General features: G+C 40.4%; 1 protein-coding gene across 9 annotated transcripts in view; it reads right to left on the bottom strand.

The window, feature by feature from the left end:
* The window catches only part of SYNE2 (spectrin repeat containing nuclear envelope protein 2), a 389209-nt gene that overhangs the window by 223455 nt on the left and 147535 nt on the right, over positions 1 to 18219 (bottom strand). For all 9 annotated transcript variants that reach the window (XM_033187766.1, XM_033187774.1, XM_033187773.1 and 6 more), the window contains 11 exons: positions 17201 to 17335; positions 15976 to 16134; positions 14065 to 14276; positions 13832 to 13922; positions 12894 to 13003; positions 12190 to 12316; positions 10513 to 10670; positions 9153 to 9300; positions 7903 to 8513; positions 3954 to 4133; positions 1552 to 1702 (listed from right to left, as the gene is read on the bottom strand). In XM_033187766.1, coding sequence (XP_033043657.1) covers positions 1552 to 1702; positions 3954 to 4133; positions 7903 to 8513; positions 9153 to 9300; positions 10513 to 10670; positions 12190 to 12316; positions 12894 to 13003; positions 13832 to 13922; positions 14065 to 14276; positions 15976 to 16134; positions 17201 to 17335 — 2082 coding nt within the window. The remainder of the gene's footprint in view (positions 1 to 1551; positions 1703 to 3953; positions 4134 to 7902; positions 8514 to 9152; positions 9301 to 10512; positions 10671 to 12189; positions 12317 to 12893; positions 13004 to 13831; positions 13923 to 14064; positions 14277 to 15975; positions 16135 to 17200; positions 17336 to 18219) is intronic.

An 18219-nucleotide genomic window follows, 5' to 3' on the forward strand; every position in this document is an offset into this window, starting at 1 on the left:
GGAGGATTTGCATGAACAAGAAAAGCTGCAAGTCAAGAGGGACTAGATATCTGGTCAGCATACAAGGGAGGGTCTCAGGGTCTGTTGAGTAAGGCAGAGACCTTGATCCTAAAACAAGAGTACAAGGTAGGAGACTGCTATCGGGGACACGGCAGAAGGGTGGCTATGCGAACTGGGACACAAGCCCAAGAGGATCTGGTAAGGCTGAACATGCTGGAGTCTCTAAGAACCTAGGAAACCAGAGCTCTTTAAATCTACTGAATGAGGACAGGACCCTTCTAGATCCCAAGACCAGCCAAACCCAAAAGCTGCCTCCACCAGAGGGAACCAGACAGGTTACATCTAAGCAACTGTGACTATCTGCTTATGGTCTTGACAGCTTTAAGTCTGACAAGAAACCAGCTACAGTCATATATTGTACAGCTGGTATCTAAATAGGGCTGCTTTCGACTGGCCAGCTCTAAGAAACTAAGCCTGAGAAAGTGGGTCCCAGACAAGGGCCATTCCTGACATTCTGGGTGTCACTTGAGCTTCAGGGTTAATAGTTCTAGATAAGAACTAAATTGTCCTATTTAAGCTTTCACTGATGCTGCTCTTAACAACTGGAAAGTTTAATAAAATTGCTTTCCAACCTCCAAGTATATCAAGCAAACTACATTCCACATACTTTTGACACCTTTACAACACTTTAGCTTAGTACTTATAAAATCAATAGAAAAAGGCCAGGCGTGGTGACTCATGCCTGTAATCCCAGCAATTTGGGAAGCAGAGGCGGGCAGATCACCTGAGGTCAGGAGTTTGAGACCAGCCTGGCCAACACGGCAAAACCCTGTCTCTACTAAAAATACAAAAATTAGCTGGGCGTGGTGTTGCGCACCTGTAATCCCAGCTACTTGAAAGGCTGAGGCAGGAGAATTGCAGGGAGGGAGGGGAGAGGTGGGGACGGGAGGAGAAGAAAGAAACTTCCTGGCATAGAGTCACAGAGTGCAGTGTAGTATATTCTTTTCTAACTATTCCATTCTTCTGCCACTCTGGTTGATAACCACATAAAACCATAGAAAATAATGACACCTAGTGTCCAAAAATATTACTCTTCTTAGAGTATAAACACAGATGGAGGAACGTGGTAATAAGCTTGCACATCTTCACAGAAAATGAGTAAATAAAAGCTAATTTTTCCTTACTCCACTAACAACAGAGAGGATTTTCCCACCATCTTCCGTCAAGCCTGCAATGCAGGGTCAGGTTCCTTGTAAACAGAAAGTCAGTGCAAAGGCTGTTACAGCCTCACAGAGGTGGCAGCAGGCATGAACAGAAACGCAGCCCCAACATCAAAGCCCAGATAGAAGAGACCCACCACCAACTTGGCGACTGTTTCTTTTTTCCAGCCCTGGTGATAAAATGCAACACATTTTTAGATATCCGGTAAAATAGGGTCACTAGTAACTTCTTTTAAATGAAGTTTCAAAATGACTTAATCTATATCTCTTTACTACCAGGCCTGTCAGTGAGGTCGCTGTGCAGTTTTTTTCTAACGGAAGCCGGACTCACCTCTGCTATCCTTTTCTTCAGGTTCTCCTTTCCCATGTACGAAGCCTGCAGGGAGATGACACTCTCTTCTTTTTGAATCAAAGTTGTCAAGATGTTTTTAAAATTCTGATATTGTTTTAAGAGTTCCAAAACTCTTTCACATTGTTCAAGACTATGAATAGAAAAATATACAATGGCTAAATGTCCAAAAATAGCAAAACCATTCTTTCTCTTTGCAAGTATACCACATAAATGATGAATAAGGCATAAAGGACTTTTCCTCTTGATGTGGTTCTTAATATTTTTTGCCAATTTAACCTAAGAATGATGGCACATCAATATATCTGGCAAATAGATGGCATAATCTCTGATTAGTACTGTCACTAGGTGAACATTAAAAAGTTACCAGATGTAAGGTCTAGAACGAAACACAGGATTCATCACCCTAAGGAATCAGCATCTCAATTTCATCATTAACCAAAAGACATCTCGGAAAACAGAGCCGCCTTAACGTAACTCTGGCAGATTATTTCAGTATCAATTCAGCAAGTCACAGGTTGTTTCTATAGCTATTCTTTTTTTTTTTTTTTGAGACAGAGTCTCGCTCTCTCACCCAGACTGGAGTGCAGGGGTGCGATCTTGACTCACTGCAACCTCCGCCTCCTGGATTCAAGCAATTCTCCTGCCTCAGCCTCCCGAGTAGCTGGGATTACAAGCAAATGCCACCATGCCTGGCTAATTTTTGTATTTTTAGTAGAGACAGGGTTTTATCATGTTGGCCAGGCTGGTCTTGAACTCCTGACCTCAGGTGATCCGCCTGCCTTGGCCTCCCAAAGTGCTGGAATTATATATAGGTGTGAACCACCATGCCTGGCCTTTTATATATCTATTCTATTCATTCTGGATTTAGTCCTTTTTAAAATGTAAGGCAATGAGACAATGTGGCAGTTAGGACACCTGGTTTCTACTACAGCTGGGCACTGCTTAGTCTGAGCCTCTGGATAAGTTACTTTAGCCTCTTTGAATCTCAATTCTTTCCTCAGTAAAGTCAGAGGGTAGACTAGATCAAATACCACATACAGGGTTCATCTTGACGCCTGTACACTCAGGTTCCAGTAGGAAACAGGAGGTGTACCCCAATGGAATTCTGAAGATTACGAAAATTTTTGCAACTAGCCCCAACTCTGCGGGAAACACAGCAGTTATTGACAGGCAACATCTCCCATTCAAGTAGGCGCGTGGGGTAAAGTAATGCTCCCAATTCCCAAAGATACCTGGGCCTAATCCCTGGATCTTGTGAATGTTACCTTACAGGTTACCTCACAAGGCAAAAGGGACTTTGCAGAAGTGATTAAGCTAAGGATCTTAAACTACAGAGATTATCCAGGATTGCCCGTGTGGGCCTGGTGTAATCATAAGGGTCCTTCTGGGAGGGAGGCAGGGAGAGGTGTCAAAGGAGACGTGATGACAGAACAGAGGGCAGAGAGAGATTTGAAGATCCTGCACTGCCGCTTTAAAGATGGAGGAGGGGGACACAGGCCAAGGAATGTAGCAGGAGGCCTCTAGAATACGGAAAAGGCAAGGAAATGAATCTTGCCTAGTGCTTCCAGAAGGAACACAGCTTGATTTTTTTTTTTTTTTTTTTTTTGAGACAAGGTCTCGCTCTGAAGTACAGTGGTGCTATCTTGGTTCACTGAAACCTCAATCTCCCAGGCTCAAGTGATGTTCCCACCTCAGCCTCCTGAGTAGCTGGGACTACAGGCACCTGCAAGCATGCAGGTTAATTTTTTAATATTTTTTTAGAGATGGGGTTTCGCCGTATTGGCCAGGCTGGTCTCGAACTCCTGACCTCAAGTGATCCGGCCACCCCAGCCTCCCAAAGTGTTGGGATTACAGGCATGAGCTACCATGTCTGGCCAATTTTTTTATGTTTTGTAGAGATGGGGTTTCACCATGTTGGCCAGGCTGGTCTCAAACATGTAGGCTCAAGCAATCCTCTCACTTCAGCCTCACGAAGTGCTGGGATTACAGGTGTGAGCCACCTCACGCAGCCTATTTTACTAGTTCTGACCTCCAGAAGCATAAGGTAATAAATCCATGTTCTTTTTAAGCCACTAAGTTGGTGGTGATTTGCTTGGTGATTTACAGCAACAGGAAACCAACCCAGTTGGGATGGTAACAAGCATAAACACACCGTATTGTGTACGTGTTATGCTTCATGGAGAACCTCTTTGCCGCACTCTGGCTATAATCTACAATTCTAGGTCTTGTCCCAGACACTGGCCCTGTGAACTCCAGTGGGAAATCCTTATGTTTGCCCTCATTTGGGTTCACGGAGATGTGTTTTCAACCCAGAAGTTTGAAAAAGTTAATTGTGCTACAGACAATTTTTCAGATTCAAGAGGGATTCTTTTTTTCCTTACCATTCGGTGACCAAGGCTTTGGTATTCTCCCACAAGAGTACTGTATTTTGGCACTGTTGATTCACGGTTTTTTCTCTGCCGTCTTTGAAGTGTGGAAGAGAATTAGCCATTCCTTGTAAATGTCTCTTCTCTTCTTCATATTCATCTAGAACCTTATCCAGTCTGATTAATGATTTTTTCCTTGATTATGAATGAGAAAAAAGTTTGATAGCCAACTGTTAACCACTGATTCAACACAAATATGGGTAACCTGGGGAGGCACAGTAACCTTAATTTGTCCTCATGAGGTTAATGCCAAAATTACACATTCCTGTTACAGAGTTCGGGAGGCTCTTTGCATTTCCAGAATTTTTCTGATTTTTTTTTGGGGGGGTCTTATTTTGTTTTGCTTGTCTCGCTTTGTCACCTATGCTGAGTGCAGTGGCACAATCTCAGCTCACTGCAGCCTCAACCTCCTAGGCTCAAGTGATCCTCCCACCTCAGTCTCCCGAATAGCTGGTACCACACATGCACACCACCACGCCTGGCTAATTTTTTATTTTTTGTAGAGATGGGGTCTCACTATGTTGCCCAGGCTTGTCTCAAACTCCTGGACTCAAGCAATCCTCCTGGCTCAGCTTCCCAAAGTGCTGGGATTACAGGTGTGAGCTACTGTGCCTGGCTGCATTTCCAGAATATTAATTTGGTGCTTTAAATAAATATAATAAATATACAAAACCATTAGCAGTAACATGTTTCTGTGATGAACACACTTGTAAAAGATGTATACACACATGAGAGGAAAGAGAGACAAAGCGCATATGTGTGCTCATGTAGGAGGAAGACAGCATGATAGGGGAGAAGAGGAGAAGGTGAATGACCAAGAACTGCAGGATCCTAAGAAGGATGGGGTGGCCAAGGAGAAAGGAAAAGACAAGGGAAATCTTGCACTTCTCCTTTATGTACAAAAAGCTCTCCCAATCAAAAAGGAATTATTTAAGGATAAAGTAATACTGAAGGGATTAACACCATTCACCTAAATCTAAATTGCTAAACTGCTCACAGCCTCTACTTCCTAGCCTCCAATTTTCTCTTCAATTCACTCCCATAAGGTTTTCATTCTCTACTGCCTACTATAACAGCTGGCCTCCACATTGCAAAATCCCTGTTCCACTCTCAATCTTCACCTCACTTCACTAATCAGCAACATCTGACATTTGGTCATTTCCTCCTTGTTGAGATGCCTTCTTCAGGTAGCCCCACAAGTCTCTTGATTTTCCTTCTACTATACTGGCCTCTCCGTTCTCAGTTTCTTCAGCTGGCTCCCCCTCATCTCCCTGATCCCTCAATACGGAGTGCCCAGAGTATGAATCCAACTTGGACCTCTTCTCTTGTTTATCTAAACTTACGCCCCTCAGAAATTTCATCCAATCTCATAGCTTTAAACAGCCTTGTAAAATGATGAAAACTCTCAAATATACACCTCTAGCCCAGACCTCTCTCCTGATTCCTAATGCCATCTATTTTTAGGTGTCTTATTGATATTGCTGCTTGAATGTCTAGTATATCTTGAATATATCATTTCTAAAACTGAGCACACCCAATCTTTCATTCAATACTGAAAAATTTCATCCAAGACTGATAAACTTTAGTCTTTTTCATCTCAGTTAATGGTAACTCAGTTCTTACTCAACTGCTCAAGTTACCATTGACACAACGGACAATGAGAGGCAAGAGCACCTGAACCCAGAGGAAGACTCCAATGTTTGTTGGAAGCATTCTTGACCCCAATATCTCTTTATATCCCATGTCCATGTGTCAATAAATCATCAGTTCTCTATCTTCAAACTACATACAGAATCTCAACACTTTCTACCACATTACCACTGGTTCATGCCAGCTTCTTCCCTACCAGGGATTACGACAATAGGTCAAACCAGACTTCCCATGTCTTCTCTCAACTCCTACAGTCTATTTTCAACACATCAGCCAGACACAACAGGTTATGAAGAAAACCAACACATTTCCCTCTGCTTAGAACCCTGCAATGACGTCCCATGTCACTCGAAGAACAAGCCAAAGTCATCAAACAGCCTAAAAGTTCCTGCATGAGCTAAGCTACATCTCCCCCTCACTACTGCACCTCTTCACCTCCTTGCCTTTTCTCTAAAAACACAACCGACCTTCATACCTACTGCTCTCTCTGCCTAGAAGGCTATTCCTTCAGGTTCGAGTGGCTTGCTCTTTCCTCTCCTCTGATGCCAAGGCCACCCTCTCAGTGAGACCCTCCCTGATTATCCTGTTCAGTAGCAATCCCCTCCACCTTCCTTAAATATAATTTCTTTTTCTTTCTTTCTGTCTTTCTTTCTTTTCTTTGAGAGAGGGTCTTACTGTGTCACCCAGGATGGAGGGCAGTGGTACAATCGCATGCAGTGGTGGGATTCCCTAAGAATGAAAGTTTCATTGAGCCTGACGGTGTAGGGCATTTCAAAGGGAAAGGCACACTTGGCTACACTGAGGGCTTGGTCATCTAAAGACCCTTGAGAGACCACTGAGCCTGAGGAACTAAAGGTGGGCAGAGGAGGAGATAGAAAGTAAGACAGATTTAGAAAGAGGGGAAGAGGCCAGGTACGTAAGAGGAAGAGGCCAGGCTCACGCCTGTAACTGCAGCACTTTGGGAGGTCAAAGGGGGTGGATCACCTGAGGTCAGGAGTTCAAGACCAGCCTGGTCAACATGGCAAAACCCATCTCTACTAAAAATAGAAAAATTAGCCAGGCATGGTGGTGCATGCCTATAATCCCAGCTACTAGTGGGGCTGAGGTAGGAGAATCGCCTAAACCTGGGAGGCAGAGGTTGTAGTGAGCCGAAATTGTACCACTGCGCCCCAGCTTGGGCAAGGCTCTGTCTCAAAAACAAACAAACAAACAAAAAAACACAACAGTGGCTCACGCCTATAATCTCAGCACTTTAGAGGCTGAGGCAGGTAGATCCTGAGGTCAGGAGATTGAGACCATCCTGGCCAACATGGTGAAACCCCGTCTCTACTAAAATACAAAAAAAAAAAAAAAAATTAGCGGGGCATGGTGGCATGTACCTGTAGTCCCAGCTACTTGAGAGGCTGAGGCAGGGGAATCACTTGAACCTGGGAAGTTGCAGTGAGCCAAGATCATGCCACTGCACTCTAGCCTGGTGACAGAGCAAGACTCCATTGAAAGAAAGGAGGAGAGAGGAGGCGAGGGGAGGGGAGCAGAAGGGAGTGGAGGGGAGCAGAGGGGAGCGGAGGGGAGCAGAGGGGAGAGCAGAGGGAAAGAATTCCACAACAGCGACTCTTGCTAACATTTTAGCTTTTGGAATTTGAAGGCCCTACTCCAAATGCTGGAATTAAAATGGCAGCAGGTATACAGAAGGCTGCCAAACCTCAGTCTACTGCAACTCTGCGCCATCTCCAGAATCAACACGAACTTTAGATTGCCTCTTAAATTCAGTCTCCTGCCCTTCCACTCAGTTCCCACCCTAATCCTGCCGGGAGGAGAAGGAGACCAAATAACTAAGAAAGAAGCAGGGACAAGATGTGGCACATGCATCTTCCACCACTGGTTTCATTAATATCACATGCATGGAGTCTGCCAGTCATCCGTCCTGAGGAGAACTCCACAGTAAACACACAGAAGTACATGGGAATCGGTAGTAACTCATGTACAGCACTTCATGCATATCTGACTCCACCACTCCTTTGTTCATAAGATACACTTTAAAGAGGAAAGAAAAATTATGCCACGTTTTGTACAGGTACAATACCAACAAAAAAGAAGTTTGCCTGAAAAGTCTACAGAAAAGAATGCTGAATACTGAATACAGTGGGATGGAATAGAAGCAGAAAGACATAGGAAGAATATCTTTCACCTAATAGAGGTGAAAATACAGAAAAGTGCTAGTCATCTTGGATGGAAATGGATGGACAATACTTACCGATGTTTCACAGCTGGAACAGTAGGATCCTTAAGACCAATTTTATTGATTTGACTCTGCACATCTTGAATATTTTTACGGAGTTCATTATTTTTGAAGATACAAGCCTCTAGTAATCTGTTTTCCTCAGTGAATTCCTCCTGTACCCCATAGCCATGTGTCTCAGGTAACTTTACTGATAAAGCATCAAGAAGGTTTTCACAGGAGGTGTCTTCACCCAATTCAGCATCTTTAAAGCTCATATCAAGCATCTTCAAACGTTTATCCAAATGTTTGGCCTTGTCTTTCATCAGATGAATTTCTCCCTCTTTATTTTTCACTGTCAAAGTATTTTCTTGTGCCACCTGTGTATCTGAGGCTGAAAGGTCTATAAAGGGCTCAGCAGAGAGTTTAGCTGTTCTGAGAGATGCCAAAAAGTCTTCCAGAGCCTTCAGAGTATCTTCACTCCTCTGCACCTTGTGGTTCATTTCTTCAAATTGTGTTTTGTACTTCAGTATAATATTCTGCATTGCATGCAGATCAAATGGGTGTAATTCCTTTAATATAAAGTTGCCTGGCTCTTCTAAGCGGTTACATATTTCAATCTGTTTTGCAGTAGAATCTTGGATATTCTAAAATAAAGATAAGAAAAGCTAAAAAACGAGGTGGAAAAAAAAAGACTGCTTGTGAGAAACCAGCCCCAAACTGCATGACTAGATTTGATCTAGAAAAATGCTTTTGAGTTTAACAAAAAAAAGGTGACAGTTTCTACCTAAGGAAACATTTTAATTACAAATGATCAGATGCCCCAGCTGATGTTTCAATCCCAAAAAGAAAACAAGCACATAAATCTATTGCTTCAAAGCAAATAATTAGATATTAAACTGTTCAGAAATCAATTTTATAATCTGAAAAATAAACAAATATTTTTATTTAAGATGGCATTTAGAATAAGAAAACAGTAGAATATGGCATTTAAGCATGAGTCTAGTATATTTAGGAATTCAGTTACTGAAGAAGGCATTCATAAACAAGGTTTCATTTTGAATTCAAAGAAAATACCTCATTATGTACTCCATGGTACCTACCTCCAAATTTGTAAGGAATTAGAGAGTTAAGAAATAAAAAACAAGTCTAAATTACTGAAAAAAATTTGTCGTGACTTATACTCTTAATCTATGCTATGACGAATAATTAAAAATCCATAAAGATTTATAAATCTCAGAAGACTTGATTATTCTGTAAATCACTGTGAGAACTTATATACTTACCCTTAGGTGTTGATAAATGCCATCAGCATCAATGAGATGAAATCCCTGGATGGCCATTTTATGGAGAGGCAGGTCGGAGCCACAGAGAAGAAGTGATGCCTTCTCTACAGGTAACACAAGCTGCAGTGCTGTCTCTAAAGATTCCATTCTGGGTGCAAGGTAAGCCAGACATAAGAGGGAAACACAGCAGAAATATATCCTATAAAACTGATTAACACAATTACTGAACTAAGAACAGAAAATAATTATCCAATAAATAGATATACAATGATATATACACATCATCACATTAATACCTAAACCCATTGATTCAAAATGCCAAAGAATGAATGGGTTGCTATATCCAAGTATTCTTTCATATATGCTCATCCATCTATCCATTTATTCATTCATTCATTCAACATACATTTATTTAGTGAGAGGCAGCAGAGCTAGGTTAAAAATTACCCACTGGGCCAGACAACTCCAGCTGTCTCGGTATAATTAATGATTTCTCCTTTCACTCCAAAAAGCATCCCAATACCCAAGTATTCTTTTTTTTTTTTCTTTTTGTATTTTTAGTAGAGACAGTGTTTCACCCTGTTGGCCAGGCTGGTCTCGAACTCCTGACCTCAAGTGATCCGCCTGCCTTGGCCTCCCAAAGTGCTGGGATTATGGGCAGGAGCCACCGTGCCTGGCCCCAAAGTATTCTTAGCAGGGTAATATATACCACACTGAATGGAAAATTGTAAAACATACTAAGCCTTTCTCTCTCTTTTGAAATAAAACAGAATTGTAACTTAACTTCACCTTGACAACTAAGAAACCTCATAATTATTTTAATTATGGAATAATTTGTTAAATTTCCATATTACAAATATAATGGGATCCAAAGAATAGGCTCCACTGATAAGAAATTGAAATGTGGGACCATAGGTAAGTAATATATAGACTCTGAGCCTCAGTTTTTTCCTATATATATAGGAATATACGCTGAGGGTACATATTCTATGTATACAAGGTCCTAATAACACTGTCATTTCAGAAATGGAGAGATCAATGCCCACAGAGTTTATGTGGCTTGGTCAAATTCATGCCCAAAAGAGACAGTGGAAAGACTGTGGACTTTGAACCCTGGCAGACCTTAAGTTCTACCAAGTTTCTAGGTAGCATCGTGGCCTGGTTATATTATTAATATTTAACCTCTCTGAGTATCAGTTTCCTTATCAGTAAAATGCAATCATAATGGTAGCCTCTCTTACTGTTGTTGTGACATCCAAATAAAATAACATACTTAGCATAGCAATAGTCTTACTTAAAATGGCATTACTGGATTTAGTGAGTTTATTAGATTCATAGTTAATAGATCTCAGAATTTTACCTGGTATTAAGAGTCATCTGAAGCTCTCTTTCTCTTTCCTTTAGTGTGTCTCTTTCCTTAACTATATAAGGCTCCTTTATGTCACTCACATGATTTTCTAACTTCAATGAAATAATTTCAAACTCTTTCCAGCAAGCATCAGTTTCATTTTTTATGACCTAGATGGAACACATTAATCAATTTATCAGCTAATGGGGTTAATAGGCACAATTATTCTGTTCTTAAAACATGAGACATTCACCAACTGTGGAGGCAAACACAATGTTTCACATGGAAATGTGTTTAAAAATATTTTCCAACCATCTACAAGTCAACTATCCTTTAGGGAACAATGACGTTAACTGTGCTCTCAGAGGACTCATTCAATGAAGTCAAGGGAGTCGACAAGGCAGCTCTCAAAGGTACCCAAACTCTGTTCCCCTAAGATAATTACCCAGAATACAATTCAGAAAAATACAGATACATGTAAGAACAGATATTATGTTTTCTCTGGATAGGAAATCTTTGTTACCTTCTAAACTAAAAGAAAACTAGAGTGAACCAAAACTGTTTCTATATAAATAAGAAGTGAATTAAATTAATTTATGGTTTATAATTAACATCTATAATTCTATACTATTCCAGCTCATCTTGATTCTTTTTTTTTAGTAAGGCATTGCTATACAATACTACTGACAGATCAGCAATCAGCAGTATAATTTATTCTTCACTTTACCCAAAGATTAGTATGGTTTTTCTAACCAACTCATTATTCAGTCACTAGAGAAACGTCTCAAGACAGTTTCTTAATTGTGACGAAACCATGCTAAATCCATCACTTGAGCAACAGGGATTTTAACATATAAATTTTGCTTATTCAGATGAAAAATAGAGAGCAGTCAGATGGTAGAGTGTGACTGAGACCTGGTATAATAAAATAAAAGAAACTAGAAATGGAAGGATGTTGTAGGAACTACCCATGGCCCTCCATCTAGGAGGGTTCCCTCTAATGCACTCAGGGCGGGCATCAAGAATGCACTGCAATGCACAGATCATCTTCAAACTAGGAAAGATATTATTTGTAGAAGTTGTGATTTGTGTGCCAATTACTAATAGATTGCTTCTTTCTGTTGTTTCTGAGTCACCTGCAATAACTTCCACTGAAGGCTTTTTAGGAAGAATCCATCATTTAGAGTGAAAACTCCCTCCACTGCCTACCCCTAAATGCCCAACATCAGACAGTCAACAATCACTGTACAGCAATTTTAGACAATGTGATCATTTGGTAAAGATGAAGGACTGAAACAAACATTCAGAGTCACTGGCTGGTTAACTTTGGAGCAACCCAGGAGCAGGATGAAATTCCCTTCAAAAACACACTGTTTTTGATCAATTCCCTTGAAGTTTGAAGCACAAAAAGAAATAAATAAACAAAAACTCTTCAAGCCACAATATTTGGAATACCGGATTAGAATATAAGCAGTAAATTAAGACCCTAAACCAAAGCCTTTCCTGGGGTTGGTACCTGAAAGAAAATCACTTTATAATAGGGTGACATTAGAAATGCAATCCAGCAAAGAGAGTTCTTTGGAAACATTTGGCGTATGTGACCTCAACAGAAAAGGGGATGTTCAGACTCACAGTGGTACTATTTCTAATGAACAAGATAACCAGAGAAATAATATGTTTGGGAATTACCTGTAGATCTGTCAGTTTGGCCTGCAGACAAGAACTACTCCTGTCCTCTTCACTAGAGAAATCAGAAGTAACCCTGAATTTGTTGTTTTGCAGGTGGTGTTCAAGAATATCTTTGTATGTATCATACCTGGGCAAAATGAAATGCAACATCACAATAGTTAATTTTTAAAATAACACAGGCCAAGCGCAGTGGCTCGCACCTATAATCCTAGCACTTTGGGAGGCCAAGGCCGGTGGATTGCCTGAGGTCAGGAATTCAAGACCAGCCTGGCCAACATAGCTAAACCTCATCTCTACTAAAACTACAAAAAATTAGCTGGGCATGGTGGCAGGTGCCTATAATCTCAGCTACTCAGGAGGCTGAGGCAGGAGAATCACTTGATCCTGGGAGGCAGAGGTTGCAGCAAGCCGAGATGGCGCCACTACACTCCAGCCTGGGCGACAGAACGAGACTCTGTCCCAAAAATATAAAAATAAAATAACACAAAGATAAACAAAAAACAAACACAAAAAAAATAAGAAAAATAAAATAATACAAAATTACTGTCAACTACGTGTGAGGAAATACCATGGAATTTCTGTTTAAGTTACTGGACCACATGCAAAATGATGACTAACTGAAAATAAAATTTTTTAAAAGTATAACATGTTTGCATTGATGAAAGACTTTTGGTGGATTTTCCAGTTGTTTAAAAAGAGTTTACCTCTCTAGTAAACTATTTACAGATGCACTGTAATCCTTTTCCATAATGCTTTCTTTCTGCGGAGGCTTTAACTCTGATGCCAAGTTGAACTTCATAGTGGCTTCCATTGCCTAAGGGAATATGCAAAATAGTAAACAAAATATCTTAAACATACTTAATTATCTGGAAAAGATAAACGCTTTATATTCAAAAATAAATCATTGATCCTTTATACCTCAAACTAGGAGATAATACAATTTCTTTGGGATGTCTCAGCTCAGAGAAAAGTCTTTCCGTAGGACAGAAGGGAGTCGCACCTTCTAATTGATATGGCAGCATGGTAAAGGAAGACTCCCAGCCCCAAAATGCTATTTCTGCCTGAGACTCCATACCCATAGTCAAAAGTAGACAGAAGCCTACCATGCAGGAGCAGACCTCCAAAAACAAATCCGCCTCACCTCATTCCTTCCTCCACATGTTCTGATGGGCAGTCTGGACTACAATATACAGTAAATACCAAATTGTCTAGACTTTAGGAATTTAGAAAATTCAATTCCCACAGAAAATGAAATACACTATAATTCAACAGAAGAAAAGGCAAATGATAAATGAACTTGTTCATCTCAATGAAATGGAAACATCTATACAGATCAAACTCAACCTCTTCTACCCTCAATAACAATGTACACAGATAATCGGTATTCAGAATGGTTCAAAAGGGTCTCTGCTTGAAAGAACTATTTGTGTACTCAGAGGAAGATCAGGTTATGCTCGTTATAGCTTTGGTTAGTTGCATTCTCATTTGAAAATCAGTCTTTTGCATTGTGTAAGTGGAAATTCTCCATTGATAAAAACAATCGGATAATTATAACCAACACCTAATTAATGAGAAGTCAATTATTGTAACTTGGTCTTTCACATTGGGTTTACTTCTAAAACACATTATCCACATTTAACACCTTTTCAGTTGATGGCTGATTATCTGATTTTGCAAATGGTGCCTCACTGTGGGAATCCCCTCCTCTATTCTCAGATGTGGAGATGGTCCCCCTAGAAAGGAATCAAAATTGCGTGTTTAAAAGAGAGTAAGAAATATGAAACCTAAACAAGCATGACTAACGCTTAATGCCATCTAATTGTGCAAAAGGCTTCGTTTTATCCTGAAGGGTAGCTATTTTTATGAAATACTAACTCGTTTTTCGACGTGCCTCCCACTGTGGGCTGCAGTGTCATATGAATCTCGGAAGCACATTTCAGAAGTCTTTCTATCTTTTGTTCATAATCTTTGAGTAGTCTCTTCACTTCTTGTTGACTCTTCTGTGAAGGCAGCGCTTCACACAGCTCCCTCAGGACTTCCATGTGGTGATTAAGCTGGTACAGGCAGCCTTCCTCAGAAAAGCAGGCCTAATTGAAGAAATAAAGCAGGAAATGCGCTTCAGATGAGTTTACATGATTATTCCATAAGGACTAGAAACTAACAGATGTGTGTGGTTTTAACAATGCGTTCTTGTATAGGCCATCTACGTGCTATAACAATAGGCGCTGGAGAAAAAAAGATGAGGGAGTCAGCCCTAAAGGAATTTTCAGTTCAGTAACCTAGACACACAAAGAACCAGCATAGAGTGTGCTAAGTGTTATGATAGAGCCCACCTGCCTGAAGAAGTCAGAGAAAGCCTGCCTCACAAGAGGGAAGCATCTGAACTATATGTGGAAGAAAGGAGAAGTTCTCCAAGTAAAAAGGGAGAAAGGTTATTTCCAGCAGAAGGACCATCAAGAGGACGAAAACCACAAAGATAATGAAAAGCACTAGATGTCTCAAAGGACCAGTACTCCCGTGGGGCTGGACTGCACAGCACAGGAGGGACGCTAAAGGGGTTTCCTGGGCCAGGCTATGAAGGAACTAAGTGGCCTTCTAAAATGTCTGGAATTGTCCTGGGGGTAAGATTTGTGGCTCAAAAGGACAACTCTGCTGCTGGTATGGAAGATGAGATGAAGCAACCATCATCATTCTGAGAACAGAACCCTGGCTTAGATAAGTGGCAACACTACTGGAAAGGAAGAAGCTGTTCTGAAGAATACCAGATGGGGCTTGGCAACAGATTTAATTAAGCCTGAGTGGAAAGGAAGGGAGGAAGGAGAGGAAGGGCGTCATGAGACAGCAATGCCATTCATTACCAGGAGGCAGAATACAAAATGAACCTTTGAGAGGAGATATTATTGGTTCAATTTTGAGCTCGCTGAATTTGAGTTCTCCGAAAAACACTGGTGGTATCTACTAGTCAGTGAGAAACAGAACATAGAATTCAGGTGAAACGACTCAGATGGAGAGAGAAATTGACGCACTATCATTGCAGAGAAGGCAGGTCAAACCCCAGAGTACATAAAATCGCCTGAGGGAAGCAGGAAATTAGCCAAAGTGGAGGTGGAGACCCCCTTCTTCAAAAGCAAAACACTAAGATAATAGAATAAAAAGGAATATTTGTGAAGACACTAAAAAGAACTCACTGCAAATTATATATTGCTGTGTATTTACGTATCTACATCTATATTTATATATATCTACATAGATAGATTGATAGATGATAGATAGATAGATATAGAATTATATAAAGCAAGAGAGACTGACAGTGGGAGAGCCATAGCAGTAGAAACTTAAAAAGAAATGAAAAAAAGGGTCAGAAATGTCAAATACATAAAAGCAATCAAATAGGATGGAGACCAAAAAAAGATCATGAGATTTGCCCCAGCTGCTTTATACCCTGATTTGCTCGTTTTCTCAAAAGCTGTGCTTCTGAGGACACGGTATCCTGACAAAAGCCAACTATGGGTACTTTAGTAACAGTTGACACATTTGTGACCGGAGTCTGAGGACAGGGGCCATTGAGACACATTAAGGGAAATCATAAAATATTAACTCAGTGCTGAATTTTCTCACTTCTAAAAAGTAAAAAGCACAGGCTCTGTGAAGCAAAGAAGTGATCATTCCCAGGGGAGAGGAGGGCTGGGTAATTTTCAAGTTTCATCCTAGACTAAAGATACACACAACCATTTAAGATAAACCCCAAAATGATGACGAAATTTAAGTGGAAGCACGTTATTGTACCTCATGTTCTTTGATGAGACCCTTGGTCCTTCCTCTACGGATGAGTTTCTTTTCTTTATTTATTTGCTTTTCAAGTTTTAAAATATTGTCACTAAGCTTCCCTTTTTCAATATCTATTTTCAGTTGTTGAACATATAAAGACAGTTCATGATGAAGAGACTGCAAAAAAAAGGGGGGGGAATATATTAACCATGGGAACAAAATATACAAAAAAGTATAGTAACAATAAATACATGTGTAGTGACAAAAAGAAACAAAGCTTAAGTGCCATTCTGATTCATCCATATATTTTGGGGGGAGATGTTTTAAAACATCCCAGGCCCATAAACATGGTGTTTTTTTTTTCTAACAACTAGAAATGTATTTTAGCTGTGAAAGGCACTGTTAAGAAAATGAAGACAAGCTACAGACTGAGGGAAACTGTATGCAAACAGATAACTGAGCCCATGGAGACATAAGTAAATGTAATGTGTATCCTGGATGAGATTCTAGAACAGACAGAAAGAACATCTGGGGAAAACTGTGAAAAGGTCAATAAAGTGCAAACTTTAGGTAATAGTAATGTATCAATCTGTCAGAGTAAACTGCTAGAAAAAACAGTGTATTAACATTGACCCAGTAATTGTATCAACGATACTATACTAACGTAAGATGCTGATAACAGAGGAATCTGGGCATGGGGTACACTGGAACTCTCAGCACCATCTTTACAGTAATTCTGTAAATCTAAAACTATTTTAAAGTAAAAAAAAGTTTACTTTAAAACAAGTTTTAGGAGGATCCTTAACAGTACATATTCAATCCTCTTACACATAGAGATATAGACACATACATTTTAATTATCATATTAATTACACATTTCAATATCATTTAATATTAATTGCCATTAATTACCAGAACACAATCTCAGTGGTAGATGCTTTCTACAAATCATTGCATCAACTCCGCCCAGTAGGTGGTGTTATCTCATTTTTATGAGGGAGGCTCCTAAAAGTTAACTACCTTGCTCAGGGTCATAGCTGCTGAATCCAGGTTTGTCTGCCACACCAAAGCCTAGACCTATTCCGCTATGAAACTCTGTATGAACCCTGGGACTGCAGCCTGCAGGGACCAGCCCACCAGTGATACAGCGTAGGCAGGAAAACCCCAGGAATGGCTCTGACAACCGACAGCCCAGGATCGGACATATAAAAACTTAAGTGCAGAGACATATGCATGTTCTTACCTCCCATTTGGCACAGACATCTCTACTCTTTTCTTCTAAAGACATCTTTATGTCCTCGGTTACATTATTTTTCAGTTCTTCAACAGCTTTCAAATACTTGGCCAGACTCTTTGTATTATAAATTATTAGTGCTTCCTAAAGAAAAAAAAAATGCAAACAAGATCATAGAAACCTCATTCTAATTCTACTGCCAAATCCTCAAAGTTAATTTTGGTATGTCTTTAACTGGTAAAGTAGGAAGAGGCTCTCTGAAGAACATCTGAAGATTTATAGGAGACTTCTCCTTGTAAGTGGAAGTTGCTAGCCCTTTGGCATCTCTTGAATTCTTTTCAAAAGAGTGCCAAAATATTTATTATTCACATGTAGTTACACACGAGGCCCAGACTAAGATACCTTCATGATATTCAAAATGATTTTTGTTACCCCATTGATAAGTAATTATAAAGTTCACTGTACAGGTTTAATAAGCCACTGGCTAAGTTTCCTATGAAGTTCTTAAGTATTGAGCAGACAACCATACTTCAGAAGCAATATAACATGAAGAGTCTACCAGTTTTGTTTTGTTTTGTTTTGAGATAAGTTCTCAATCTGTCACCCAGGCTGAAGTGCAGTGGCACAATCACAGTTCACTGAAACCTCAAACTCCTGGGCTCAAGCAAGCCTCCCACCTCAGCCTCCCAGAACGCTGGGATTACAGGTGTGAGCCACCGTACCCGGCCAAGACAAAATGTATAGAAAGGTTAACTATCGTGCATAAGCAGTTATGCTGAAAGGAGGCCAATTTGTTTCACCATCAACTTCAAAGTTTTGCCCAGGGCCACCCATGTTGGCAGTCTCTCCCCAGCAGCACACAAGAATGGAAACAGCCCTGACAGGCACGTGTCTGCTCCTAACCTGACATACTCTACAGGAGCAGAAACCTGGCCTAGGTAACCAGTGAATGACAGAACAAAAAAACAGGTCTGGGCCTGTGTGTGAAAAAGGCCCCTACAGGAGAGAGAAGATGAAAGTAATTCTCA

Source organism: Trachypithecus francoisi, unplaced genomic scaffold (genome assembly GCF_009764315.1).
Source record: "Trachypithecus francoisi isolate TF-2019V2 unplaced genomic scaffold, Tfra_2.0 Lachesis_group3, whole genome shotgun sequence".
Taxonomy (NCBI): Eukaryota; Metazoa; Chordata; class Mammalia; order Primates; family Cercopithecidae; genus Trachypithecus; species Trachypithecus francoisi.